Source organism: Vicia villosa, unplaced genomic scaffold (genome assembly GCF_029867415.1).
Source record: "Vicia villosa cultivar HV-30 ecotype Madison, WI unplaced genomic scaffold, Vvil1.0 ctg.000089F_1_1, whole genome shotgun sequence".
NCBI classification, from domain to species: domain Eukaryota; kingdom Viridiplantae; phylum Streptophyta; class Magnoliopsida; order Fabales; family Fabaceae; genus Vicia; species Vicia villosa.
This window is the reverse complement of record NW_026705008.1, coordinates 533,383-560,927: the sequence shown is the minus strand read 5'-3', so window position 1 is coordinate 560,927 and position 27,545 is coordinate 533,383. Positions and strand designations below refer to the sequence as shown.

General features: G+C 31.9%; 2 protein-coding genes across 3 annotated transcripts; one reads left to right on the top strand and one right to left on the bottom strand.

Annotated features, from left to right (window-relative positions):
- Nucleotides 1-7,298: 7,298 nt before the first annotated feature.
- Nucleotides 7,299-10,985, top strand: LOC131623877 (protein RETICULATA-RELATED 4, chloroplastic-like). The gene is made up of 8 exons (XM_058894876.1): nucleotides 7,299-7,941; nucleotides 8,215-8,283; nucleotides 9,001-9,132; nucleotides 9,230-9,283; nucleotides 9,379-9,423; nucleotides 9,966-10,105; nucleotides 10,384-10,509; nucleotides 10,598-10,985. Exons 1-8 carry the CDS (start codon nucleotides 7,393-7,395, stop codon nucleotides 10,632-10,634), a joined length of 1,152 nt encoding a protein of 383 aa, XP_058750859.1. The 5' UTR covers nucleotides 7,299-7,392; the 3' UTR covers nucleotides 10,635-10,985.
- A 10,005-nt stretch (nucleotides 10,986-20,990) lies between these two features.
- Nucleotides 20,991-26,589, bottom strand: LOC131623935 (NAD(H) kinase 1-like). 2 transcript variants are annotated; one of them, XM_058894935.1, is made up of 12 exons: nucleotides 26,434-26,589; nucleotides 25,962-26,112; nucleotides 25,722-25,841; nucleotides 24,739-24,926; nucleotides 24,385-24,438; nucleotides 24,178-24,291; nucleotides 23,960-24,054; nucleotides 23,340-23,446; nucleotides 22,770-22,843; nucleotides 22,123-22,201; nucleotides 21,723-22,030; nucleotides 20,991-21,576 (listed from the first exon to the last, which is right to left on the bottom strand). In XM_058894935.1, the coding sequence occupies exons 1-12, from the start codon at nucleotides 26,464-26,466 to the stop codon at nucleotides 21,268-21,270; spliced, it is 1,632 nt and encodes a 543-aa protein (XP_058750918.1). In that variant the 5' UTR covers nucleotides 26,467-26,589; the 3' UTR covers nucleotides 20,991-21,267. The 2 variants fall into 2 exon arrangements, with proteins under 2 accessions (XP_058750918.1, XP_058750919.1); XM_058894936.1 differs by lacking the exon at nucleotides 24,385-24,438.
- Nucleotides 26,590-27,545: the final 956 nt, after the last annotated feature.

Genomic DNA, 27,545 nt, shown 5'->3' with positions numbered 1-27,545 from the left:
AAATTTGAGATATGGATCCTCTCCAGCTGTGCCTCTCATGCTCTCTATCCTGCCATAATATCCATCATTGATTTCCTTTTAAGACAATATTTTAATTTTAAATTTTTTCTTGTAAAATCTATTAGTCATTGAATTATGTGCAGAATAAATAGCAGGACTCATTTGGCAGGAGAACTCAACAATTAGAATTAAAAAGTGCAAATCTCTTCCACCAATCACCCACCACCGGCTGAGTTTTCTTTATAACAGTGAAGATTCTCTCACAAACTTGTTTAAAGTTTAGTACTAAAAGAACATTGAAAAATTCATGTTACATAATATAGAAACAAAAAGTAACGGAGCCTACAAATCATAACAAGAGATATGGCCAACTCCCTGGAGCTTGGACCAAGGGCCAGCTCATGTCTGCTATATCAACGTTGACCATTGTATTTTCTTGCTTCTCTTTATTGTGTTCCAACCTGTATTATTAAAAAAATGAATAAAGATAAGCTCTGTGTTTTATTTTAAACATAAAGTAGAATTTTACCAAACAAAAAAAGAAAAACAGAATAAGAAAAATCTGAAAAGGCAAGTGCTTGTGGATGCTTGATGGTGATGGCATCTTTCGAAGAGAATTGGATCTCATTCCGTCGTTGTTTGATAATAATTGGTGATTAAATATTAAAGTTAGAAGATTTTATTTATTTCACACTTTTATCTAGTCAAATAGTTCTTTGAGCTTGAACTAAATTATTTTGGAAAATAACATGTTAATAATATATTCAAATTGTAAAAATTAACTGCATAAATGTAAATGTAGTTTATAGTTCTATTGTCAAATGTTTAGAGTGAGAATATATGAAATGTATATATGGTCTTGTTTAGTCTATTTCGTTTACTAAGATGACTTACAAAAATTTAAAAAATAAATTTATTTTATTCAAATAGTTTAAGTGCATGTATGGAATCTTTTATATGTTTCAAAGTGAGAGTGTTTAATCATAGAAAGGAAAATATGAGAATGAAAAGTCGATTTCCATAGACGGTGTTATTGTTCAGCTATAGAACTAGAATTGATCGGAGAATAGAGGTTGCGAGACGCAGCGATGGATTTTAACTTCTGATGCATTGAGATGATTTAATGAAAATTGTATTTAAAATTGTGTACCTAGAGAATGACGTAATTTCCCTATATATATGGGAGTGGTTATAGTCACCTGTTATTGTTCAGACGTGAAATACAGGGAGCCGTTGGATGTATCTTGCACCTGGATCTCCTACATTTTTTCCTAGGGTAGTATCCCTATGTTGCAAGAGGTTGAGAGAATCGTTGCTTTCTTTTCTTTGGCCCGAGCCTGCTTGCTCTTATGGCTGACCCTGAACAAAAATTGTTTCCACTATTTAAGAGGAAAAACAAGTCATTTTTTTATATTCGAATTCATTCTCATTCTCACAACACTTCACTTTCTCTCATTGACTTGGATGTAGAGTTCTAACCTTGCAGGCTAGCCCCTCTTTTCATCACATCGAAAGCTCGAGCCTACTGTAGCAAGCACTACTTTAACAATTCACCGAACAACTCTGGTTTCTCTACAAAATAGTGGCGCCGTCTGTGGAAATCAAAATATGATTCCCACAAATCTTCAACATGAAAATTTTGTTTCTCAATCTGATATCCTCTCTTACAACTTCATATCTCCATTTCCCAATCTTCCTACTCAAATTTCAACCTTCTTCCAACAGATCTTCAGATCCATCAACAATGGTGGCATCTAAAGTTACTTGATATGCCGTTAAACAACAAGTGATTGTTGCAGTTGTCGAAGCTACCTAAGATCTATTTCCTCTCCCTCAAAATGAAGAGTATCCATTCTTAGTAGCACCTCCTACTGATCCCTCACCGTAAGATCCTGCTCCGTCGAAAGTCAACCAAGGAGTATTCTAGAATCTTCTATTTTTCTGAATCCTCACAATAGTTTCATAAAGGCGAACCTTCTCATTGACCTCTGGCGCTACCTATGATACATGGACAAGAAATTATCCCCTACTTTCAATTGGTACAAGTCAACATTGGTGTATATGGAGCAAATGATCTACTGGATAATTTTTAAAACATGGTGCACCAACAAAATTTAGAGGCCCTGGCAGAAAGTATATTCAAGATTGAAGAGACCTGCAACACATCACTCGGAAGAACAATATTATGCAGAAGGCGACCTCTTGGAGAAACCAAGTCATTGTTTCTGAACTGGTTCTTATCAAAACAACAACACATGGATAAGAGATATCGAGGTAACTGGTGACACCTTAGACACAAGACCTCTTTCCTTGATCCTGAAGGGGAAGCAGTAACCATATTCCTCTAGAAGCATTCCATCTCCGGAGGAGGTAAAGGTATGAAGAAGATATTCCACTCCCAGAGCGAAAAAGAAACCATGTGTCCACTCGCATCCTTGATATCAAGATTCCAAAACCATTGGATAAACCGCCAAACCTTAGTAGCTATGATGGGGACAAGGATCTAGACAAACACATCGAGCACGTAGACGACCAATTAGGCTACTACTATTCCCACAGGGTTGTAAAGTGTGAGATTTTTGCATTAACTTTGATTTAAATCCCTTCTCAATGGGAGCATACATTCATGGAAAGATCTATGCAAATTTTTCACCACCCATATCACCGTCCGAGAAAGGAAACCCATAATAACGGTTGTACTCTATGGGATCAAGAAAGGTATTATTCAAGCAACATTCAAAATACGTAAGGTTTCTATGTGCCTTACCAAAGATAACCTTTTTATCCCCCTTGGTTCTAGCATCCACCAGCCAATGGATCTAAATGAACCTTTTCAATTGTTTCCTTGATGCTACGTCGGGTGGAATGATATTGCTGACATGATCAAGCTCCCTTTGAAAGGACACAAATTGCCTCTTCAAGTAAAACTCTTCTTGGGATAGGTCATCCTTCTTGTAAACGTAAGATCTGGTCCTCGTAAGGAAATGACTTTGGCTTTAGAACTTGTGAAATAAATTCGTACACAGTGATATAGACTGGATTCTATTTTGCATATCTTCTCATGATTTTTTTTGTTAAGGGGAGTAAAAAAAAGAAGAAATATTTGAAATGCATCACATTGTCAAAGTAGATATACAAGAATTTGGATTTTTGCCTCAAAGAAATCATATCTAAATCGCACGCGTGGTTAGTCGTGTTGTTTCTAGTCTTGAAGAGATGGAAAAACAACGTCACGGTCGGCTCACTCCCTTATACTCACGCCAATGTTGAAAAACCTTAACAAACACCTAACTCATTGGATGCAATTACGAAGGGGGTGATCATCAAATGGTTCATAACACCAATCTCAAAGTCATTAAATGGAAGATGTAAGTCTATGAGGGAGAATAAGAACTCATGGAATGATATGTCACACGCTTCATACTAATTGCATATCCTCTTATCACCATCTGGTGAAAACACTCCGCAGTCGGACGAAGACCCCACGTCAGTCAGAATACACTATAAACCACCCTCATAAACAAAAGTGAAGACAATCTCTAATATTCCCCATCCACCCAATTGATCGAGATATTTTTCTTCGCTTTCCTAGTCGTAATTGGTACGATCTCCATAATAAGAAGCTATATGAAGAAGAACTTAATGCTGACAAGATAATATAAGCAAACAATTTGAAATATAGATACTCCTACGAGAAAGCGTCGACAGTAGGAGAAATCTCTCAAAAGGAGAAATAAAAGTATCAAGAGCTCACTACCCAGAATTTCTAGAAAGGAGGAAAAAGCAAGAAGAAGATGGATATATCTTAAGTAAAATGGATTGATCGATCATGCATGTCAAATGAGCGAAGTCTTCATATTCAAAAGATGGAGTGGAAAGCTCGCAAGAAAGAATGACAAGAAAATCAGAAAAAGTTCTTTTGCAGGTCGCTACTAGAAAAAAAGAGGTGAAATGGCGCTTCAGGAACCTCTTATAGTAACCTCATGCATTCAAGATCGTGTGATTCACTGCTTACCATCAATGGTTGAAATTTCACCGAATTTTTTCAAAGTACTCAAGTACTTTAAACAAGAGAAAGCATCATCATCAACTAGTCTAGGGATATTATTTATTCCTAACGAAACACTTCCTATTACGAGATGGCTATTAAATGTGGTTGTTCTTTATGATAAAATTACGTTCCATCAAAGGCTTTCTATTCCCTAGATCCAACTGTTGGACTAGAGCACATATGACAAACCCTCATCATACAGAGTCGAATCAAAGGCTTAGAGACCATTAATCGTAAAATGATTTATATAAATGAATATCTCTTAATTTAAAAATTTAATTTTGTATATATATATATATATATATATATATATATATATATATATATGTGAGTTAAATCAAACTTCAATTTTAATAATATTTATTTTTTTTATAAAAATAATAATTATATTTAGGGTATGTTTGGTTCGGGATAGATGGAGGAGGGGGGGGATTTCTAATTAAATATGTGTGGTTTAAATTTTAGGAGGGGAGGAGAGCAAAATCCTTCTAAATCACACTTTTTGCGTCCCTCCGAATTGGAAGGATTTGAAGGAGAGGGGAGGGAATCTGAATTTTAATATGTAAAAAATTATTATTTACTAAAATATCCTCAGTTTAATTTTAATATTTCAAAATTATTTATTTTCTTTCGTGTTAATACTTCTCTTCTATGTGATTTTTCTCGATTGTTTCCATCAACTTATTATAACTATTATACACCTTCAATTTTTTTTAAATTTTTTTTTACTTAATATAAATCATAATCATTGCAGTATTTTTATAATTTTTTAATGTTTATTTATGTTCATTTTTTTCAGTTTTTTATTTATCCTATTATATTTTCTTTTATATCTAAGTTTTATTTTTTTATTCATTTTATTAAAAAAATTAAATTATTTATTTAAATAATAACTTATTTTATGTATTTGTTTTGTTAGATAATTTATCATGATTTAAAAATTGTTATTAACATATAGTTTTATTTGTGTTGGAGAGTAATAATCTAAATCAAGTGTGCTCAGTTTATTTACGTTATGGTAAATTATAACGTTTTAATCTCTCAATATTAAAAAAATTATTACCAAAAAAATATTTATGAATTTTTCATATTTGAATTAATTTATTAATAAAACCCTTCCCCTCCCCTCTTAACCAAACATATTTTTAATTAAAAATCTCTCCATTCTTCTCCCCTCTCTTATTTTGAACAAAACATTTATCTGATAAAAAAAAATTCATCTCCTCTTTCCTCCACTAAAACCCCTTCCCTTTTCTCTTCTCATTTGAATAAAACAAACCTTAGACTTGTAAAACCAAATGTTTTGATTAGCATGTAAAAATTGTAATGCATGTTGGTTGAATTGGTAAATTTTCAACTTAAATTTTAAAAAACGTTATAATTACAATGAGTTTTGCAATCTGATTCGCCTAATTTTTTTTTATAATAATAAAAAAAACATGTAAAAGTTGATTTATTATCAAGAATTTAAAAACAAGCACAAACTATTTTTTAATTAAATTTGGTCAATTAAACTTTTTAAAATTTGTAATTCATTTTATAAATTATTCAATTGATTTGATTGATTTTTATGCATCGTGATCCAACTTTACTAAAGTGATTCATTGAACCATATAAAAATGGCAAAGCCATAATAACAAATGATTTTTTTTAAGCAAATCAATTTAATAGTAACGCGATCTTATCTTTTAAACCTAATATAATTTTTAATTTGACCAAATAATTCCATGGCAGGCAAAATGCTAAATTTAAAAACCAAAAGAACATAAAAATATACTCCAATGTGATTTGGTAAATTTGATGGGCACACTGCAAAATAATCACAATTCCATCGTACTGTCATTAAACAGCCTAATATACAGGTAGGCAGAAGCATAGTTTTAAAAACCGGACCGAACCGGCCGGTCGGACCGGTCGAACCGGGAACCGGCCAGGTAACCGGTCTGGTTCAATAGCTGGATCGGAAATGTCATTGAACCGGTGTGAACCGGTCAAAACCGGTGTAAACCGCTAAAACCGGGAAAACCGGCGGTTTTTGTGAACCGGTGGTTTAAATGCATTTTTCAATTTTTTAATTTTTTTTAATTTTAAAAAATTAAAACAATGTCATTTTGACTATTTTAATTAAAAATAAAATAAATAAAATAAAAAAATGGTTGTAGATGTGGTTGATTTTGCTACGGATAATTTTGATATTGAAAAAGGAGATCCCAACATTGAAATAATTTTTCTATTAAAATTAAATTTAGAAATTATTTTGTTATAAATTATTTAATTAAATTATGTTGCGATTAAATTTTTGTTTATATTTTATAATTATGTACTATTTGATTGTGTGTGATACCCATGTGTAAAATTTGAATTTAAATTATGAACTTGTGAATTTTTTTAAAATATGATGTTTTCAAAAAACATTAAGTACTAGTTATATTTTGTAGGGACTGAATCATCCGGTTCGAAAGATTTTATACCTATATAATTTTGTTATAACGACCGATCTATTCAACCGAGTTATCCGGTTTAATCTGGTTTAGTCATGTGGTTCGACCAGTGACCCAGTGGTTCGACCAATAAACCAGTGACCCAGTACCCTCACCGGTTTGATATCCGGTCCGGTTTTTAAAACACTGGGCAGAAGTATATAGGAAGTAACGCCTTCCTCTGTCTTCACCCAAAAGAGGGAAAAATGAAAATGAAAATTTAGATACGTTGTACCCAAAAAAAAAAAAACATTATAATTATAATACTCCTTCCAGTCCTATTTATAAGAAATATTTAACTTTTTAGATACATTTAATAATTAATGTATTTGTTTTATATGTAGTCCAGATACATTTATTATTGAATGTATCTAAATTTAACTACGGTGAAAAAAATAATTTGATTCTTCAGACATATTTTTTTGTCTGTATTTTCTTGGTATAGATTAAAGTTTTATTTTTGTGAAATAGTATAAAATATTAGATTTGTACCCTTAATTAAGTTGATTCTATTTTTGTGAAATAGTATAAAATATTAGATTTGTACCCTTAATTAAGTTGATTCTATTTCGTCAAATTTTTACTTTTAAATTTTTAGGAAAATATAAAAGCGGACATACCTTTATACCACTCTTAGATTTATAAAAAAAAAAAAAAAAAATTAAAGTTGTAGTAAAAGAGAAGAAAAAAAAGTAGCAGTCACATCATGGGAAATTCTATTTATGATAAAAATAATAAAAGAAATATAAGTAGTAGCATTAGTCGAAAACAAGTCATAACAGCGTAACTCAGCTCAAAACCCCTGAGTCGTGCGCAGCTCGTAAGTGACTGAAAAGCCAAAACCGAATCACAGAAGAAACAATGTCGATCGCTTTTTCCTTCGTCCCTCCTTCCTCCCATTCTCTTTCTTCTCATTCTCCTTCCACTCCCAAATCCCTCCCTCCCATTTCCTTCTCCTCATCTTCTCTCCATCTCCGTCTCACTCCCTCTCCCTCTCCTTCTCTCCGCCTCAACCGCCGCGCAGATCCTCTCTTCATTCTCCATTCCACCGACTCCGGCGGAGGTTTCGGCGGTCACGATGATGGCGGCTCCTTCGGCGGACACGGTGGCGGCGGTGACGGAGACGCCAATGACGACGGAGAACACAATGACGGACATGGTGGACTTAACGAGGCGCTGTTGTTGTTGGCGCAAGCAGGTAGGTCGTTGGAGAGTGTGCCGGCTGACCTAGCTTCCGCTATCAAGGCAGGGAAGATTCCTGCCTCCGTTGTTGCAAGATTTCTGGAGCTTGAGAAGTCTCCGCTCATGCAGTGGTTGCTTAAGTTTACCGGTTTCAGAGAGCGTCTTCTCGCGGATGATCTCTTCCTTGCGAAGCTTGGTATGGAGTGCGGCGTTGGCGTCATTGCAAAGGTTTTATTCATAATTTCATATACTCCATTCCATTAACTCGTTCAGTTATAGATATTTCTTGTAATGATGATGTAATTAAAGCATGAGATTAAGCACCTTAAATTTGATTAGTTTTGGCATGAGATTAGTATTGAGTTGTATTGTAAATTGGAGCGGTAAAATTGGTTAATTAAGACTTTGTTTTATTTTGATTCTGATTGATGTAATTATGTATTTTGTGTGTTTATTTGTTGATTAACAATCTGTTTTCATTTGTATTTTTTGTCTCCTTAGACTGCTGCTGAATATGATCGCAGGAGAGAGAACTTTTTCAATGAGCTTGAAATCGTGTTCGCCGATGTGGTATGAATATTCTCAATTTTGCAGAATTTTTTTCCTATGAAATTTGTTGCTTAGTATCAGTTACTACTGCAAATTGTTTTATGATGCCTTGCAATGGATATGAGCAGGGCCTATCTTGCTACTTTTTGGTGGTTATTTTCTTCTGTGTATGCTTGTTAGTCTTTTCATTTTTGCAACAGACTGATTTTGATATGTTTATGAGATGCATTGTGTTTCAATGTTTTTGATCGACTAGAATTTGAGATATGTGTTGAGAAAACAATTTTTATATTTCCTCTTGTTGTTTGTTGCAGTTTGTCACTTGTTTTGGTATGAAGATCATTATGAGACTGATTAAAATTTAAAATATATATAATGATATAGACTAATTGGAGAAATTAACAGTTTATTTGATTTATATAAAAACACAGTTTCTTTGGTTTTAGGACCAGATACTTTTGATGCTATAAATGCCAAATGAAAGATATACTATAGCTATTTTTAATGAAAAGAATGGCACCTTCATTTGTTTGGCTTAAAGAATATTTTTCTCTGCGGAAGAGTTTATGTACTAATATTTCAATTAAACCTTTATTTTTTTTACTCCTTAAGACAGTATGTTTGTTATCATGCTCTATTTGCATGCTATGATGGAGAGAAAATATTACTTTTTGTGAAGCATGTATGGTGCATTGTAGTCAATTCCCATAACATCCCTATTACATATATTGTTCGCAGGTCATGGCTATACTTGCAGATTTCATGTTAGTTTATCTTCCTGCGCCTACTGTTTCTCTTAGACCACCACTTGGAGTTAGTGCAGGGGCTATTTCTAAATTTTTCCACAACTGCCCAGATAATGCATTCCAGGTTTACATTACTTTCACATGATTTACATTACTAAAGAAAATTTCACCACTAAATGTTATCAATGTTTACTTACTACATTCTTAACTTTCTTCCACAGGTTGCTCTCTCTGGAACATCATATTCCTTGTTGCAGAGATTTGGTGCAATTGTGGTATGTACAATCAGGGAACTTATGTTTTATCCTTTCTTTTTAGGTTTTAGTTTCTTGTGGCTAATTGTTTTACAAAATGTGGTTACCTTGCACAGCGTAATGGGTCCAAGCTTTTTGCAGTTGGAACTGGCGCATCACTGGTTAGTTCTCATTATACTTGGTGTATTTCTTGTGCTCTGTGGTTTAATAGAAAATGACAAGTTTTGACATCATTTGACCTTCTCCTCACAACTTCTATGAGCACTTCTGTTCTGGATGTATATTATTGTTCACAGTAACAAAAGTAAAGCAGACTCATGAATTTGCAATGAGGTTGACTCGTTCAGTTTTCTCATTTACCTATAAATTGTGACTTCGGTTCTAGCCAGATTTCAAATGTTTAAATTCCAACAATGGGGTTTATTTTTCAACCCATGGGTTGTCAGGGTGAGCTGATTTGGTATAATAAACTCACTTGGTCATAAAAAATTAACTTGAAATCATTTATCTACTCTACTGGTTCTGAAGACTGAGGTAATGAAGGGATTAAAATGTTTGCAAGTATTTATGTCATATATTACATACAACCTTTTATTCCAATAAAAAGTCCTGCTGAGTGTTATTTGCATTCGTTCTTTTGAGTGCAACTGGAATCAACAACTAAGATCAAACATCGACACTTGCATTTTTGTATTTCCTTCAGGTTGGGACAGCTGTGACGAATGCCTTAATTAATGCAAAGAAGGCTGTTAACAAGTCTTCTGCAGAGGAAATTGAAAATGTTCCCATATTGTCTACCAGTGCTGCTTATGGTGTTTATATGGCAGTTTCAAGCAATCTCAGGTAATCAGGATTCAGGATAATATGTTAGTGATTACCATTAGTGATGGATATTTTTTTTAAGCTTATCTAAAATCTACTAATGCTTCAAGCAATTTGTGTTAGGATAATTTTATATTGTTTCTTGTATGACTATATTTTGAAACTATATTTTGCCACATCATTAGGTTACAATGATCACTGCCATCATATTAAAAATGTTTTCTGCTGTTCATACTCAAGTAACTGAATATATAGATTATTGTCTAAAGCTTATACAAAGAATCTTATTTGTCTGATAGGTACCAAGTTCTTGCGGGAGTTATTGAACAGAGGGTTCTAGAACCAATGTTGCACCAGCACAAACTTATACTTGGTGCTCTTTGTTTTGCTGTCCGAACCGGCAATACATATTTGGGTTCATTATTGTAAGAATCTTCACATCTTTTCTGATTACTTGAAAAAAGAACTTTTATTGTTGCCAGTAGCTCATGTTTTATAATTTTGCCTTTACAGATGGGTGGATTATGCTCGTTGGATAGGAGTTCAGTAGGCCCAAGACAAAGATAGTGACTTGGATCTTTCTTGATGGAGATCATTTATATCAAGAAGCTTGTTTTCTTTACTAGTTGACATCACAAAACAAATTAGCAGAGTAGCCCAATAGTTTTTTATTTCTCTATATTTGTTTTATATGCTCATTGCCGAGCACTCGAGTTATTTTTTGTTTTTTCTCATAAGTTCCCTCATTCAATTGATGTAACGAGGATGATAACAAATATATTTTTAATCTTTGGGAACAAGGATACAGTTTGAAACTAGATGAGAGATGGTTGTAGCAGGTTGAAAGATATTAAAGAAACAAGTATTTTCTTACTGGTAAAAGTAATCATCTGCTTTTGAATTGTGACCCCTCGCTCTAGCATGAGCTAAGAGTTGTGTTTTACTTCACAAATTTAACCTATGTTCAGAAATCCTTGCTTGATTAGGTAGAATTGTGATATCTTTTTATCAGAGCTTTATCTAGAGTTATGCCTGGTTGAGGTACATTCAGTCTGGATGCATCTCTTCTTCTCTTTATTGAGCAAATTTGTTCTTGATATATTGTGTTCAATTATTAATTTTACATTTGATTTTTTTCTTCATTATATAATATTGTCATGTTAGTGAATAGAATTTGAATGATCTATTACGATTTTTTCGAATAAGGATCAAACTTGAGAATTTTGAAGAGGAAAAATGTTTAGGACACTGATTTATTTCTTCTGGACTATGGGAATCTTGGGATGATGGGAAATGGAACGGATTAGGGGAAATGCAACTACCTCGATCAAGCACGCTGTGATCTCATAAATTGTTCGATGGAGCATTTGGTACCATATTGACCAAATATTGAAAATATAACTCATTATTTGATGTTTTGTAGTAGCATGTTGGCGAACTAAACACATCAATTATCACCGATTGAAGGAAGACAATATTCAACACTGACATATTATCATTGATTGAAGGAAGACAATATTCAACACTGACATAAAAAAACGATTATCAAAATATGCATTAAACAGGGTCGCATGGGAACTCCTGGCCCTCTCTCTTCATCTGCAAGGCAACCTTGGCTTCATTCAAAACCGCTCAAACAAATATATCAAAATCTGGATCTTTATATACAATCCAACAAGAGAGTGACACGACGACGACGGTCATTTCTCTAATGTGCGTGCATGCAAGGACTAAGCTACCTGCATTGCCATCCTCATATGTCTTCTAATAAATATGATTTTTATGTTCTTTACCGTTGAATTATGTCGCTAAATTAATTTTTTCTACTCAAATCTATTAGCATTTTACTATCATTTCGTAGTTTTTGTTCGATTTCAAGAATATAGAGAAGAATGAAAATTAAAAGTTTATACTCAAATGGTTAAGGCTAAGCACAATGTTCATGAGAACCTGATGAAAAATTGAGGAAAAATGCAGAGACCATTGGAATTATGGTCGTAATGGCCCTGGATCCAGCCTTTAAAAAATCCTGATATTGGCTAAGACAAGCGAGATTAGGGTCTGCCTGTAATGGCCATTACGACCATAGTGATCCTAGAGTTCCTGCTTTGGCAGGTTTTATTTGTTTTGCTTTCTCTTGTCTGTTACAAAACTATACATTTTATCCTGTATTATCATATATTAAACCCACTTATCTCTAGTATAACACAAATAAAAAAACACACAACATAAGTTTTCATTGCACGCTTATGCTTATGAACAAAACTGCTTCTTTGTAATTTCAGGATTGATTATTTTTACTATTCCTTTATCTATATCTATTATATGTTTATATATGATTTATGTTTTCTCTACGTCTAACTGTGAGTAGAATTTTATAGTCTAAGAATTATGAGTATTGTCTAAATGACAAACCTATTCTAATTCCTAGGTTTAATCTTTGTCACGAGTAACTAAGCTATTACTCTTATCCTTTAAGCAGTCTACGAAGGTTTATATGAAAATAGAAACGATATCAAATATCAACCAATAGAATGAAAGATGAAGGTTGATATCTGATACGTAAAGATTAGATGGTTAAACCAACACATGAAAATAGTTTTGATTTAATTGAAAATGTCCTATTTTCACAAATATCATTTTTTTTTAATGAGTCTTATCATTGAATCAACTATGAAAAATAGGTGGTTCAGTAAATCTAAGATACAATTATATACTCTAAAATGATATATAGTTTACATTTTTGTATTTAAACCTGTAAAAGTTTAAATTTTCGTGTCAGAGTAGCAACCATGTTTAAGATGATCTGTGTTAGATAAGAATAATAATTTCAAGCTAATTTTAATTAAAATTCTAAATATTTGTAATAACTAAACCACAATAATTGATTTCTTGTTAGATAATCAAATAGAAAGAAAAGAATCAGTCGACACCAGGGGTGCTCGCGGTGCGGTTTGGGCGGTTTTGACGAAAAAAATCATCCGAACCGCAAGAGAAAAAATAGTGCGGTTTGGTTTGGTTCGGTTGGCTTTAAAAAAAAATCCGAACCAAACTAATGCGGTTTGGTTCGGTTCGGTTGGTTCGGTTTTTTACAAATATTTTATTGAGCCATGCATACACATATATATGACAACAAAATTTTATATTTAGACATTCATACACTAACAAATAACAACAAAACTCGTCATATTTTGACAACGATTTTCCATTTAATATGTAAAAATTAAATTAGACAAAAGTGGAATATTAAACATAAAATAATAGTATAAAACAATATAAAAATTATTATAATGAAACAAAAAATAGAAGAGACGAAAGATTAGTGAAGGTGAAAAAGAAAAAGAAAAAGTGTTGAAAGATTAGAGAAGAAGATGTGCGATAAAAATGAAACTGAAATACGGAACATTTACATAAAAATGAGAAGGTGAAAAAGAAAGAATATAGGAGAGTAAAGATTATAGAAGAAGAGGGAAGATGTATGTGGCAAAGAAGGTGAAATAATGTTATTAGAGATTTGAGAAGATCGGGACTGAAATTATATGTGTAAGGATGAGAAAATTGTTCGTAATCATAAGGCTAATGTATAATAGGTTTAATTTTGGGTTGGATGTGAGTTAAGTAAAATTTAGGTTGTAACATAATGCGGTTTGATTCGGTTTGGTTCGGTTTATAAAATACAAACCGCAAACCGAACCGAACCGTGCGGTTTTGTTAAAAAATGACCCAAACTAATCCGAACCAAATGCGGTTTTTTGCGGTTTCGGTTTGGTTTGGTTTGTGGTTTTCTATTGGATTAGTTTGATTTTGAGCACCCCTAGTCGACACTAGTCAACACTCATACTAATACGTGTGGAATGATAATCTTATTACGTGATGTAGACCACGCACTTGCAACGTCCCATATTCTTTGCAAGGCTTCCTCATCAATTGGTATAGTGGATGGCTTACCGCTATAAGAATCAATTAGTGATGTGATATCCTAGAATACAACTTCATGTATCTTTGTACAACTTTCTCACCATGGAGGATTTGGACGCCTCAGTCCTCAGGGGACAGAATATAGTTGAAGTGCTTAGTATACCTATGATTAATTTGGGATGAATTGTTAATAGGTGGAAAGAGGCATCATGGATTCATGATGTCAAAAAATATTATACACGTACCCAAACTAATCTATAGTTGTCTTTGGTAAGACATATTTTTGAACTTATAGCTTATAATTTATAACTTATAAGCTCATATGATAATTTAGACTTGTATATTTATAGTCTTTTCATCACGAGCTTATAGCTTATTTGACTAGCTAATAGTTTATTTTTCGTACGCTATTTTGAAAAACGTTTTAGCCTATAGCTTATCATTTTTCTTCTATTTTTACACTTATTAATTTTACAAAAACTCTCTTTTATGCTTTAATTTTTCTTATGCCATTTTACATTCATCAGCTATAAGTTACTCCATAAGCTATAAGTTATCAGTCATCGGTCATCAGGCATAAGCTATAAGCTATCAGATAGCTTATCAGTCAATCACTATTTTTACCAAATAAAGTCTAAGACTCACTCAAGTAGGTACCAGACCTTGCACAATGCACATCTGATTAATATGCTTTTTTTATTAGAATAGCAGACAGTAAAAAAAATTGTACATTAATAATTTTTAGAGTGAAGACCCATTTTGGTCCCTCACAAAAATCACACAACCCAAATTAGTCCCTCACAAAAAAAAGGACTCAATTTAATCCCTTACAAAATTTAACCGGACCATATTAGTCTTTATGTTAATATTTTTACCAAATCGATTTTTTTCATACTTTTAAACCGTGACTGGACTGCCACATTGGCTTTTATTTTTCATTTTTCATTTTTTAAATACTAAATTAATTTTTAATTATAATTTTATTTTTAAACAATTCTGAATTAATAATATCAAAAAAGGCAAAATTGTTTTTGGGTTAAATATGTTTATGGTCCCTATAAATAACCTAAAATCTAGTTTTAGTCCCTATAACATTTTCGTTCAAAGAATGATCCTCATAAAGTTTTCCGTCTCCAATTTTGATCCCTGCCATCAACTTTCATTAACGGAAGCTGACGTGGCAGGCCACGCGGAAGACACTTGGCAAAAAATTTAAAACACATTAGATTGAGGGGGTTTTAAACCTCCTCTAAATAATAGCATTAAATGTATAACAACGAAATTTCGCAGCTGAAACTATATATACTAACAATATTGTTAAGTATAATCTCATTAAAAAAATGGCAACCACTGCTTTTCGCTTATCCTTAGTTCTGATGTTACTATCAAATACAGTTTCTGATATATGCAACCCACAGGATAAAAAACAGTGCTCCAGATAAAAAATGACCTCAACAACCCTTACCTTCTAGCCTCATGGAACCCAGACACCGACTGTTGCAACTCGTACACCATCGAGTGCAACCCTAAAACCCTCCGTATCAACTCCCTTACTTACTATCTTCGATTCCTCCACCACACACACACCAGTTTCTCAGTCCAAATCTCAGTTTGAAATTAGGAAACTTTCTACCTTTTGAAGCCTACCTTGACTTAGTGCAACCCATTGCACTATACTGAAAACATTGCAGTTAATTTTATATTGTTATAACCAAGAAAATGACTCCTATACTTATCTTGTAATGCGTGTATCCTTTCCTTTAACATGTATCAAAGGTATCCTTGATTCTTGTGAAAAATTTATCCATTGTGATTGTTGTGTTGTGATTATGATTGTATATTTATAAGTATAGATTATATTCGGTCTCCTTTAATCAGACCCATTAGGTGTAGCTTAGTCACCTTTAACAGTTTAGTGATTGTTCTTTTGAAATAATCTCATAAAAATATTTATGAATTCTACGTTATGGCTTCTGTTCTTTTCATTTGCAGTATGACCTAAGCAAAATTTGCCCTTATAATACAGTGATGTACGATCACGGGAATCCATCAATTAATACTGGTAAGCAAATTTTAAAATAACTTTCCCTCAACCTCCAGAACTTGAATGTGAGTTACAACAGGTTATGCGGTGAAATTCCGGTTAATGGAAAATTGCAAAGTCTTGATGTTTATGAATATTTTCATAATAAGTGCTTGTGTGGTTCTCCACTTCCCAACTGCACCTGATCCATAAGGAGCTAAATAAAGAAGTACTGTTCGAACCTTAAATACTTGTCAAGTTTTTTTATATAGTATTCTGTTATAAATAAGTAAATTTGAGATAGAGTTTTACTTCATATCCAAAAATAATGTAACATTGATATTATCATAATAGTCGAAAAAGTATTTCATTAAATCTAGTGGTAGATACTGAAGTGTGATGATCTATATATAGATTTATAAATTTACTGTTTAGTTACTGTCATTATTGAGAGAATGAAATAATTGAAATGAGAAGGAAATGGAAAAGAAATTGAATGAATTCATTCTTCTCAACTAAATTCCAGCATTATAAGCTTTTTCTATCACAAATATGCACCATGAATTTAAATCACATCAACACATAACACATGCATAACAAAGTTATATTGTTCCAGCAAGAAACTTGTCATATTTTGCATCATTGGTGAACTACTTTGCAACACTAAAAACTCGTATTGTTCCATTGTTGTCTTATATTTAATGTTTTATTAATTTTTTGTTGGGTTTATTTAGAGGAGGTTTAAAACCCCCTCAATCTAATGCGTTTTAAATTTTTTGCCAAACTGTCTTCCATGTGGCATGCCACGTCAACTTCCGTTAATGAAAGTTGACGACAGGGACCAAAATTAGAGACGGAAAATTTTATGAGGATCATTCTTTGAACGAAAATGTTATAGGGACTAAAAGTAGATTTTAGGTTATTTATAGGGACCGTAAACATATTTAATCTATGACCTTTAACCAATATCTTAAGTCCTTACCACTAGTCCAATGTATATTCATGACATATAATTCTTATAATTTTTAGAAATTTTAAATAATATAGAATTTTAAACAAAAAAATTTAAAATTTGTACCAACGGGTCTCAAATTCAAATCCGTTCAAGTTAAATGATAGTCACTTTACAACTAGACGAGTCAATTTATATTGATAATATTATTAATAATGAATACTTAAGTTAATAATTCAAAATAAATATTTACTTATTTCAAATAACAAAAAAAATAAATATTTATTAATTTTAAATAATAAAAAAATTTAAAAATAAAATTAATAAAATATAAATCTTAAATAAAATTAATCAAATAAAAATAAATTAATTAATATTTAATTGAATTACTATTAAATTAATTGATTACTGTTTAGTTTTTATTAACTAAATAATTTTAAAAATTAATTGATTATTTAATTTAAATTTATTAAATATTTTAATAATTAGTTGAGTTACTATTAAATTAATTAATTATTATTTAATTTGGATTAATTTGGAATAAGTAAATATTTATTTGTGTGTTATTTAATTTATTTCTAATTGATTAAATATATTGAATATTACATTTAATAAATTTTATTTTTAAATTGGTGTATTCTTTGAAATTAGTAAATCAAAGAGGTTCGAAACCCCATTGATATAAATTTTATAATTTTTGTTTTAAATTCATAATAATTTAATATTATTAAATTTTTTGGAAATTACTTTTAATGAATGCATATTGGCCTAGTGGTAAAGACTTAAGATATTGTTTAATAGTATTAGGTTCAATTCCTTATAAAAAACAATTTTGCCTTTTTGATATTATTAAATCAGAATTGTTTAAAAATGAAATTATAATTAAAAATTAATTTAATATTTAAAAAAATAATAATAATAAAAGCAAACGTGGCAGTCCAGTCACGGTTTAAAAATATGAAAAAACCGATTTAATAAAAATATTAACAGAATGACTAATATGATCCGGTTAAATTTTGTAAGGGATTAAATCGAGTCTTTTTTTTTGTGAGGGACTAATTTGAGTTGTGTGATTTTTGTGAGGGACTAAAATGGGACTTCACTCTTATTTTTAATAGTAAATTAAATAATTACATGAAAATGTTGTGTTAAGCTATTCCATATATCCTTCTAATTGCCTCATCCCACTATTTGTCGCAACATTCAACTCCTTATACAAAGAAGCAAATTTTGTCTTTGTGCATGTGATCTTTCACATCACTTTCCTCTTCCTTTACAACACTACAACTAAGTTGTATATGTCAAACTCCTTTTGAGTAAGTTGAACTATGCATGAGGCCCTTAATTTTTTCAACTTCTTTATAGGCTTGATTGGAATTTGATTCGAGCAACTCGACCAACAACTCTATCTTCCATCTTTGGTAACAACTTTGTTGTCAAGGAAACACCCGTGGATGGAAATATGCAGAAGACACTACATGTCGTCAAGTGTCACCATCAACTCCTCACATGTAAGGTGGAAGGTACTCGTCTTCTCGTGCCGCCTCTCTAAAAAGGTTCTCAATAAGCTATATTCAACTATATTAAACCTAGTGGCAATGAGGTCGGCTAGCTCATTGTTTAAAATGACATTAGTAGACTAATCATCATCAGGAGTCTTCAGCATGTTGATTTTCTTTCTCGTTATTATTGTTAATACATTTCAAGGGGTTTTATGTAACTGAAAAAAATAATATATATAAATTAGAAACTACGTAAAACAAGAATGAAATATAATACAATACATAAAATGCGTAACATATCTCTCATTTCCATATATATATATATATATATATATATATATATATATATATATATATATATATATATATATATATATATATATATATATATATATATGGCCATATATTTCTTAGAAAAACACAATATATATCCCATAAATGCCTCCTAAATATACCTGGAACCCGGCCTCTTGCATCCCGAGCATCTACACCTCAAAAACCTCCACCTCATGCAACTCTACTTCATTCTCTCGCACCTCAGGTTAAGGTTGTGGCTTTGATGGTCTAACTCTATCGAGGCATATCTTACACGCACACCCTTCCCAACATGTTGTTCCTGTTCATTACTAAAAAAGACATGATCTTGTAATTTGACAAGAAAATAACATAAACTTAAAATCAACATTTTGATCGGATTAAAGAATCTGAGAGCATGTTTGGGAGTGTGTTTGATTTCTATAATCCGGTAACAAGTCAGGATGTGTTTGAATTATACAACCCGAACAACATTAATAACCCAAAAAAAGAAAACATGATGCATTTAATCATGTAATCAATCGGATGTGTACTAACTTGTTTTGAAATAGAAAAACAATGTATCATTCATGCAAAATTTAGTCTAAAGAGCCAATTTGAGATGTTCAAATTTGGGGATTTAAGGATTGAGAAAACTCAAATGTTAAAGTAAAGAGAAGAAGAAGGGTTTTGTTGATTAAATGAATGTTTCGAATTTTAAAACTTAAAAGTTATCAAATATGTTTCTAGAATTTGAACGACGTTTATTTTTTTCAAGAATTTTTGAAAAATTTAAAGGGTGGAAGTTCTGTAACATTTTGTGCTCATATCTCTCGAATAAACTTGTATCATGATCATATCCTATTTTATTCATTGTATCGGGATGGTAATTTGTGTAAATCACATGTTTTAGTCTTGTATTTATGTTACTTCATTCGATTTTTGTTATTAAATAAATTTGAGGTATTTGCAGATCAGTTTGATTCGGTTTTGAGAAAATGTGATACTCAAAATGATTAAATGAAATGAATTTATATTACTTCATTCAATTTTTGTTATTAAATGAAATGAATTGGTTTAGATTGAATTTACAATTTTTTTCCATAAATCTCAAACCGAATTGAACCGAGAAACAACGGTTGATTTGGATTGGATTGATCATGTAGATAAAAAATGCAAAAATATTTTTAAAAAATAACTTATTTACATAAATTAATTTTTCATCATATTATAAAAAAATATAGTATTAATAGTTTCTATGTAAATATTAGACTAAAAAATTTTCCTTAATAGATTTAAAAATATCTAAGATAAAAGCTTTTGAATCTATCGTTAATCACTTGAGTTACTATCATAATGAATTTGTTTTTTACTCTATACTCAGTTGCCACAATACGCTGATAATTTTCTAATAACAAATTAAAATAGCATAATTTGTTCACATACGACATTTTACTTTTTTTTCTTCTTGAAGTTGAATGTTTGGTAGTAATTTTAATAATAATTAATTATGTTTGATTCTGGTTGAGTTTACGGGTAGAAAATTGAAAGTCCAAAATCCGAACCAATTGTCATTGAATTTCATTGGTTTGATCCGGTTCTTGCCCGAAATAAAAAAATATTCAACTCAAACACAGTGATTTGGTTCGGATTGCGGTTTGGTTTAGATTTATTCGAGCCACTAAACACCCCTAAAATAAACCACTTTTTAAATATATTAAATAGTCTTTGTAAAAAAATAAATAAATAGTCAATGTATAAACTATATATGATAAATGCATTCATTATTCAATCTATCTAAAAAAATCACTATTAAATTTGAAAGGTCGTTAGGCCTATGTTTGTTACACCTATTAGCTAAGATTCCCATGATATCATTTTTTTCGGAGCAAATGGATATAAAATTAAGATGTTTGGTATTTTGACTTGTTAAAACATTTGACTACGAACATATTTTTAATCATGTTCTTAATGCAAAATATCCACGGGCTATGTCGGTAACTAACTTTTGCCAACTACTCTGACTAGCCACATTTAGCGGGTCCACTTTTCCAATTAAAATTTTCTATCCACAACCACAATGTTTGAGTTTGAAGAATTCAAAACTGTGCTGTCAATTTGAATAGACAAATTTCATGAAACAAAATATAAATATCTTTATAGGACAAAAAGATGCCTGCAGCATGCATGTGCGTGTACTTCTAAAACAAACAAAACTGGAGAAAATACTCATCAACTTTATTATAAATATAAGAATATAAGGTTCAATAGTTTAAAGTTACACTCAAACTCTACATTTTTACCATCATTGATGGAACATTAGCTCTGTAATAAGTTACTATTACTACAACAAGTAGAGCGATTCATACAAGAAAAGTACACTAAATTATAGTTGCTTCTATAGTTTTTACAACACCCCGTTTTGTATATCTTGCCGAATGACATGTCAATTTCCAAGTATAGTTTTGCCGATGAAAAAGAAAGAATGATATTGTCAGGATTCGCGGGGTCCATCAAACGACTGTGTCTTTCTCAAATTCCAATGAAGACCCTCGTGAATACTGCGTAAGAAGTCGTTAGTTGAATCGACGAGACAAGCTGTAGGAACGGGCCAGGGTGCCATGCTGCACACCAATGCGTCTCCTGGTGCTAACTGCTTCCTGTCTTTGCCGTCAAATGATGCCCATGCAGGGCTTCTGCTATTGAATGGTACTTGCACCCTTAAAGTCACATGCTCTGGTAATATCAATGGCCTAAAAGATAGGGAATGTGGGCAAATTGGTGTAAACAAAATACCTGGAACCTGCATATTTGAAGACTAAAGTAGTTCAATAACATCGTAGATATTAAAACTTACTGATTGAGACATTCATTGTGAACTAGAAGAGGAAAAAACGGTTAAAATTTTGGAATAAACGCATCAGAATAAGAAGCTCTTCAAGAAAGTACCTGAGGGTGAACCATTGATCCTCCAGCTGCCAAAGAATATGCAGTACTACCGGATGTCGTAGATAAGATTAATCCATCCCCTTGCACACATGTGACAAAGGAGTTGTCACAGTAACATTCCAAATTTGTGAGGTAAGATGATATACCACGATCAATAGTAACCTCGTTCAGAACAAGTATAGGTTCTTCAGTTTCAAGTTCATCTTTAGCTGCATCTCGTATAACATGACATAGCAAACGGTGTCGTAGTGTAATACTAATGGGGCCCTTTAAAATTGATTCAAGGCACTCTTTGTAATTTTCACTATCTGAAGGAAGGTTAAGTTCAGATTCCAATTAGAAATGAAAGCAGATATTAACAAAAGTAGATAATATACATTTAGGCAAAGTCCAAGGATACAGAAAGGAGTCATAAATCCTAGAGACCCTAAAGAAAAGGGGACAATAGGAGGCACCGGTCCTTTGAACATAGATGCTGTCTGCACATTTGGAACACGATAAATTAATCATCAATAATATCAGAAAATATGCAACACATATTAGAATAACGGGATAACTAATGTAAAACAAATTATTATAGTAGACTTAGTAATAGTAACCAAACTCTTTAGCAATGAATACTCCATGGCCATATATTTATTTGACCAAAGACGGTGGCTCATCCTTAGTCCAACAATCATCCTATTCATGGCTCATCCTTAGTTAAAAGTTCAATTTGATACATTATGATGTATATGCATGATTCAAACTTCCTTCAACATAGTATATAGTGTTACCAGTGAAACATATCAGTGGTTCAAAAAAGCTTAACCTTTATCAGTAGTACGGATAAATAACAGAAATCTGAAAGATTATTAAGTTTTTGCCAATAAAAAAAAAAAAAAAAATTGAAAGAGTTACTTGTGGTGCACTTGTGTGCATTCACTCTAAAATTTTATGCAAATGCTTCTATGGCTTCTAATCATTTTTACAAAATCAACAAGTTTCACCTAGAAAGTTAGACTATTGTTGTTCAATAGCAAATTAATTTAAAACAAATTCACATACCCATAGAACAGTGCCATCTCCACCAAGAGTTATCACAAGGTCAACTTTGGTATGCAACTTTAAAATTTCCTTATCTACAAGCAAAAAATTGATGCTCATAAGTAATTAAAATTTTCAGAATAACTGAAGTACACGACTACTATAATCATATAGTTAACTACAAAGATAATACAAGATATTGCATTATGCATACAATGGAATTCATCATCTTAAAACAGACAAGGAGGATGTGATACAATATATTGGCCCGTCAATAATCAGCTAAATTCTAGTAATCTTAGCTTTCTGTCCTGCATAAAACCCTGTGCTAAATTCTAAACACAGAACTAATATGATACTTATTCCAAGCCCAGAAAAGAAAAGAAAAAAACTGCCAAAACTACAGTGAGACTAAAGATGCATCAATTTCAAGAATTTAATATTTATATTTGGATGCTGTCTTACCAAAATATCCTGTCATGAATTTGAAACATATAGAAGGTATGGTGGGCATTCTAGGTTTCAATAAGCTCATAATAACCTTTAGGCAAATGCTTCTATATATTTCACTGTTTTTGTAATATGGCTTACCATCACTCCATGTTTCTATGAAGTTATAGTATGATGACTCCGTCAAGAGATCCACCTTGACACGTGGTTCCACATATATTTGTAGTTTCTTATGCTGCCTCAACCATCTGGGAATGATAAAAAAAAAGCAAGCAATATCATTTAACTAAGGTTTGACATGCATGGAAAAGGTAAAATCAAAATGTAGAATTTCATGTTGTATAACATTTTATAGATTTATACCAAAGACAAATACATGGAAGGATACAAAGTTCGAAGATAGATGTAACTATTAAATAATAAGTTTAATAAAAACACAAAACTTGAAATGAAACAATCCTCAGTCTCCCACACCAACTTCAGACCGCGTGAATTACAAGTGCATAGTGCTCTTGGCTTTTATATTAAGCATAGACCTCTAAGCTTTTCTAACAATAATTCAGAAAGAAAGATGAAAGAGAGCTGCAGCAGTTGAAAGTTAAAATAAAATATGTCTTATCTAAATTCAATTGCACAACATATTCCACTATTTTGTGAGGAGTCTGAGGCTCAAGTCAGCATCATATATTATCATTAAAAGGAAGAAAGCTTGACTTAAGAAGATAGAAAAGTTATAATATACAATTTATTGAGATACACACCTAACCATCTCAGCACACAGAATTTGAACAGAAATTGAATTTGGTTTGGTCAATATGAGCACTGTCTGTGGAGATGACTCCCATGTCAAAGAGATCTGGAATAAAGATGACATGTCAATTGTAACACATTACTTTAAGAATAGACATGCATGCTTATGAATTGCAAATAATTTTTGAAGCAAATAAAGTAAAATCCTCCTCAATAATAAAAGAGATACCTGCTTACTACTGCGTTCTGCTGTAGTTATATTTCCTCTTTCAAAAGAGACAATGTCATGTTTGTGCTGATCACTTTTCTCACCTTTGCAGCACCATTGAAGTTTAAAAGAAGCCTGTCTCAAAAAATAAATCAGTTACAGACTGAAGTAACATAGAATTGGTAATTTTAACATTATCAATAAAACACAACAAATATAGCTAATTACCATGAGGGTATGAGTTAATTTTTGGTAGGACAAATTCCTCAAAACACGGCAGTACTTGCACAATGTCATCGTAAAGAGAAAAACAAAATTCAATAGTAATTATTATAGTATTGTACCAGTAATAACATGTACAATAACTTCTTATGGCTCTCATTTGTATTTAATGCAACAAGGCTCAACAGCTTGTGCTGTTCTGAAGAGTGGTCTATTAAGTCTTACGAATGTTTGAGGGCGAGAAACGACGACAAAATCGTTACACGTGTTTAGATACACACATGTACATCAATAGGGATCCTGCTGCAACAGAATGATAATAGTAACATATTTTGCTTCAATCAAGAGTTTATAACATACCTTTCTGACCATCTTGGAATCAAAATCAGGTTTCCCATCCCTAAGCACCTCATGGGAACAAATACCATTACTAGAACAACATTCTTCAGACAGTCCATTAGCTACATTATTATATAATGTGGGTTGTTTGGCGATGTTATTTGTTTTTGAATCATCAAGATCAGCACAAGGCTCGAGGCATGATTTCCCTGTAATTAAAACAAGCAGGGACAGAAATTATAAACTTGAAAAGTTGACATCTATAACAACCAATCTTTTATCACACTAAGTGGGGTCGACTACTTGGGTCAAACTAAGTCAAAATGTTCTATCAAAAACCATGTTTCTATCCTACTCATTAATCTCGAGGTCTTTCTTAATAGTTGCTCATATCCTACTCCTTACTACTTACTACAGCAGATAAAGTAGCAGTTTAGATGGAAAGCATATTTTCAGATAGAATACGATAGAAACCTATATCCTGAATGTTCAAAATTTAGAAAATATGTGTTATAAAAGACAAGACCGTGACACGTCAAATAGTTGGAAAATTCAAGGGAAAAGGAAAGAAGATCAGAAAAAAAAGATAAATGAAACACTCATTATTTAGAAGGAATGAAGCCATAAAATCACTTTGGGAGGATAGACCACAAAACAATAAAAATAAGAACTTGAATTCCAACCACTAGTTGACAAAATTTGCAATGCATTAAACAGAGATTATAGAAAACTGTAAAACACCTACAAGCAATTTTAGATTAAAACAAAATAAAAAACTTATAAATCAAAATTAACTGAAACCGTAAATTGAAATGAACACAAGCAATCAAAATAAATAAATTGTTTGACAATCTACAAGTTAACAGAGAGCAGAATTGCAGTTAAGTAAAAAATCAGATTAAAAAATCCGTTTTTCCCGCAATATCAACCATTAATGAATAGAAAAGTACAAAAATACAAAGCAATCATGAAGTAGTAATAGTTAAATAATTATAATTAAGAACCTCTGTCTTCAAACTGCAGATTCCGAGTCCTCTCCAACTCATATTTCCGTTTCCATTCAGCAGCCTCCGCTTGAGCAGAAGCTTTCCCTTCCGCAACTTTTCTAAGAGCCTTCGCGACGGCTAGAAGAAGTAGAGTTTCAAGACAAAATAAGGAGAAAGATCTCTGTTATCAAAGATCACATATTTTCTCGCAGTTGATATTAATAATAATTTCAACAAAACATGATCATTTTTGCATACTTCTTAAAGATTCAGAGAACTCTATAAGATGATCATCAGACCCTTGGACCGGCGATTGAAGTAACTCTTGCACTGCTTTCTCAGGAAATAGAGAAAATGAACTTATGAAACCATTGTCCGCCTGCGAACACGCCGACACACTCGAATTTCCCTGTTCCATGACGGAAAAATCATATTGAAAAATTCAGCATCCAATAGTAACAGTAAATCAATATAAATAAATAATAATAATAACAGAGACTATCAAAGTAAATGTTGACTCTGAAGTCAAATTTGAGCATCCTAATTTTTTTTTTTCTAATGAATTTTGCTATCTAGATAGAAAGAAATTGTGGCAAGTGAATTAAGAAAACCTAGATATGAAGAAAAACCCTAGGAAGAAAGAGTATACAGAGAGATGAAATTGAAGCAAAGCAAGGAGGAAGAGTATGGAATTGATGAAGATAGAGGGAAGAATAGGAAGAGAATTTACCGAGGAATTGGAATTGAGCTTGTGAGGTGCCATGGAAGAGGAGAAGAATGGGAATGATGGATCCCTTTCAACTACTCTTATAGATACCAAACCAATTGTTTGGAGGTTTTTGACGTTGAAATATTTCTGAGTTTTTTATAGGATTCTCACAACACGTTGCTTTCAGTCTTATTGTAATGAATGTACTGAATGTGCAAATTTGGAATGGAACAAGCCACATCACATACACACTGACTTTTACAAAAAAAAATTAAATTGAGATGTTGACTATTCAAACTCGCGCTACCAACTGATTAAGTTTTAAAAACCGGACCGGACCGGACGGTCGGACCGGTCGAACCGGAAACCGACCAGGTAACCGGTCTGGTTCAGTAGTCGGATCGGATATGCCATCAAACCGGTGGGAACCGGTGAAAACCGGTGAAAACCAGAAAAACCGGGAAAACCGGAAAACCGGCGGTTTAATTGCTTTTTTGTTTTTTTTTTTTAATTTTTTTTTTAAACTTTTTTTTTTAACATTTCTTTTAATATATTTAGTAGTGTATTACTTAAATAGCATTCTCACATAGTTTTTTTCGTTAGTGACAAATTAAAAACTTTATTGTCTATTTGTTATCTTTGCTAATAAATTTTCTTAAATAGCATAAACATATTGAATTTTATTTGATTTTCTTTTTAGGAGGATCCTATTTTGAATTAAATTTGGTACACATTGGAGTTATTTTGTTATAAACTATTCAATTAGATTATGTTGTAATTAGACTTTGTTTAGATTATGTTGTAATTAGACTTCGTTTGCAATTAAACTTTGTAATTTTTTACTATTTTATTATGTGTGATATCTTTGTTTAAAATTTGAATTTAAGTTATGAAATTGTGAATTTATGATATGATATTTTTAAAAAATTTAAAAGCTAGTTATATTTTTTTAGAGACTAAATCATCCGGTTCGACCGGTTTTATACCTATATAATAACAGGTTTATTCAACCGAGTTATCCGGTTTAATCCGGTTTGGTCATGCGGTTTGACCAGTGACCCAGTGGTTCGACCGATAAACCAGTGACCCAGTACCCTTACCGGTTCGATGGCCGGTCCGGTTTTTAAAACATA

Coding starts and splice junctions, on each gene's coding strand:
- LOC131623877 (XM_058894876.1), top strand. CDS start 7,393: ATGTCGATCGCTTTTTCCTTCGTCCCTCCTTCCTCCCATTCTCTTTCT. Junction 9,133..9,229: donor GCCCAGATAATGCATTCCAG/GTTTACATTACT, acceptor TTTCTTCCACAG/GTTGCTCTCTCTGGAACATC. Junction 10,106..10,383: donor GCAGTTTCAAGCAATCTCAG/GTAATCAGGATT, acceptor TTTGTCTGATAG/GTACCAAGTTCTTGCGGGAG.
- LOC131623935 (XM_058894935.1), bottom strand. CDS start 26,466: ATGGCACCTCACAAGCTCAATTCCAATTCCTCG. Junction 22,202..22,769: donor GAGATGGCACTGTTCTATGG/GTATGTGAATTT, acceptor CCAAATGTGCAG/ACAGCATCTATGTTCAAAGG. Junction 22,031..22,122: donor AGGATTTATGACTCCTTTCT/GTATCCTTGGAC, acceptor ACCTTCCTTCAG/ATAGTGAAAATTACAAAGAG.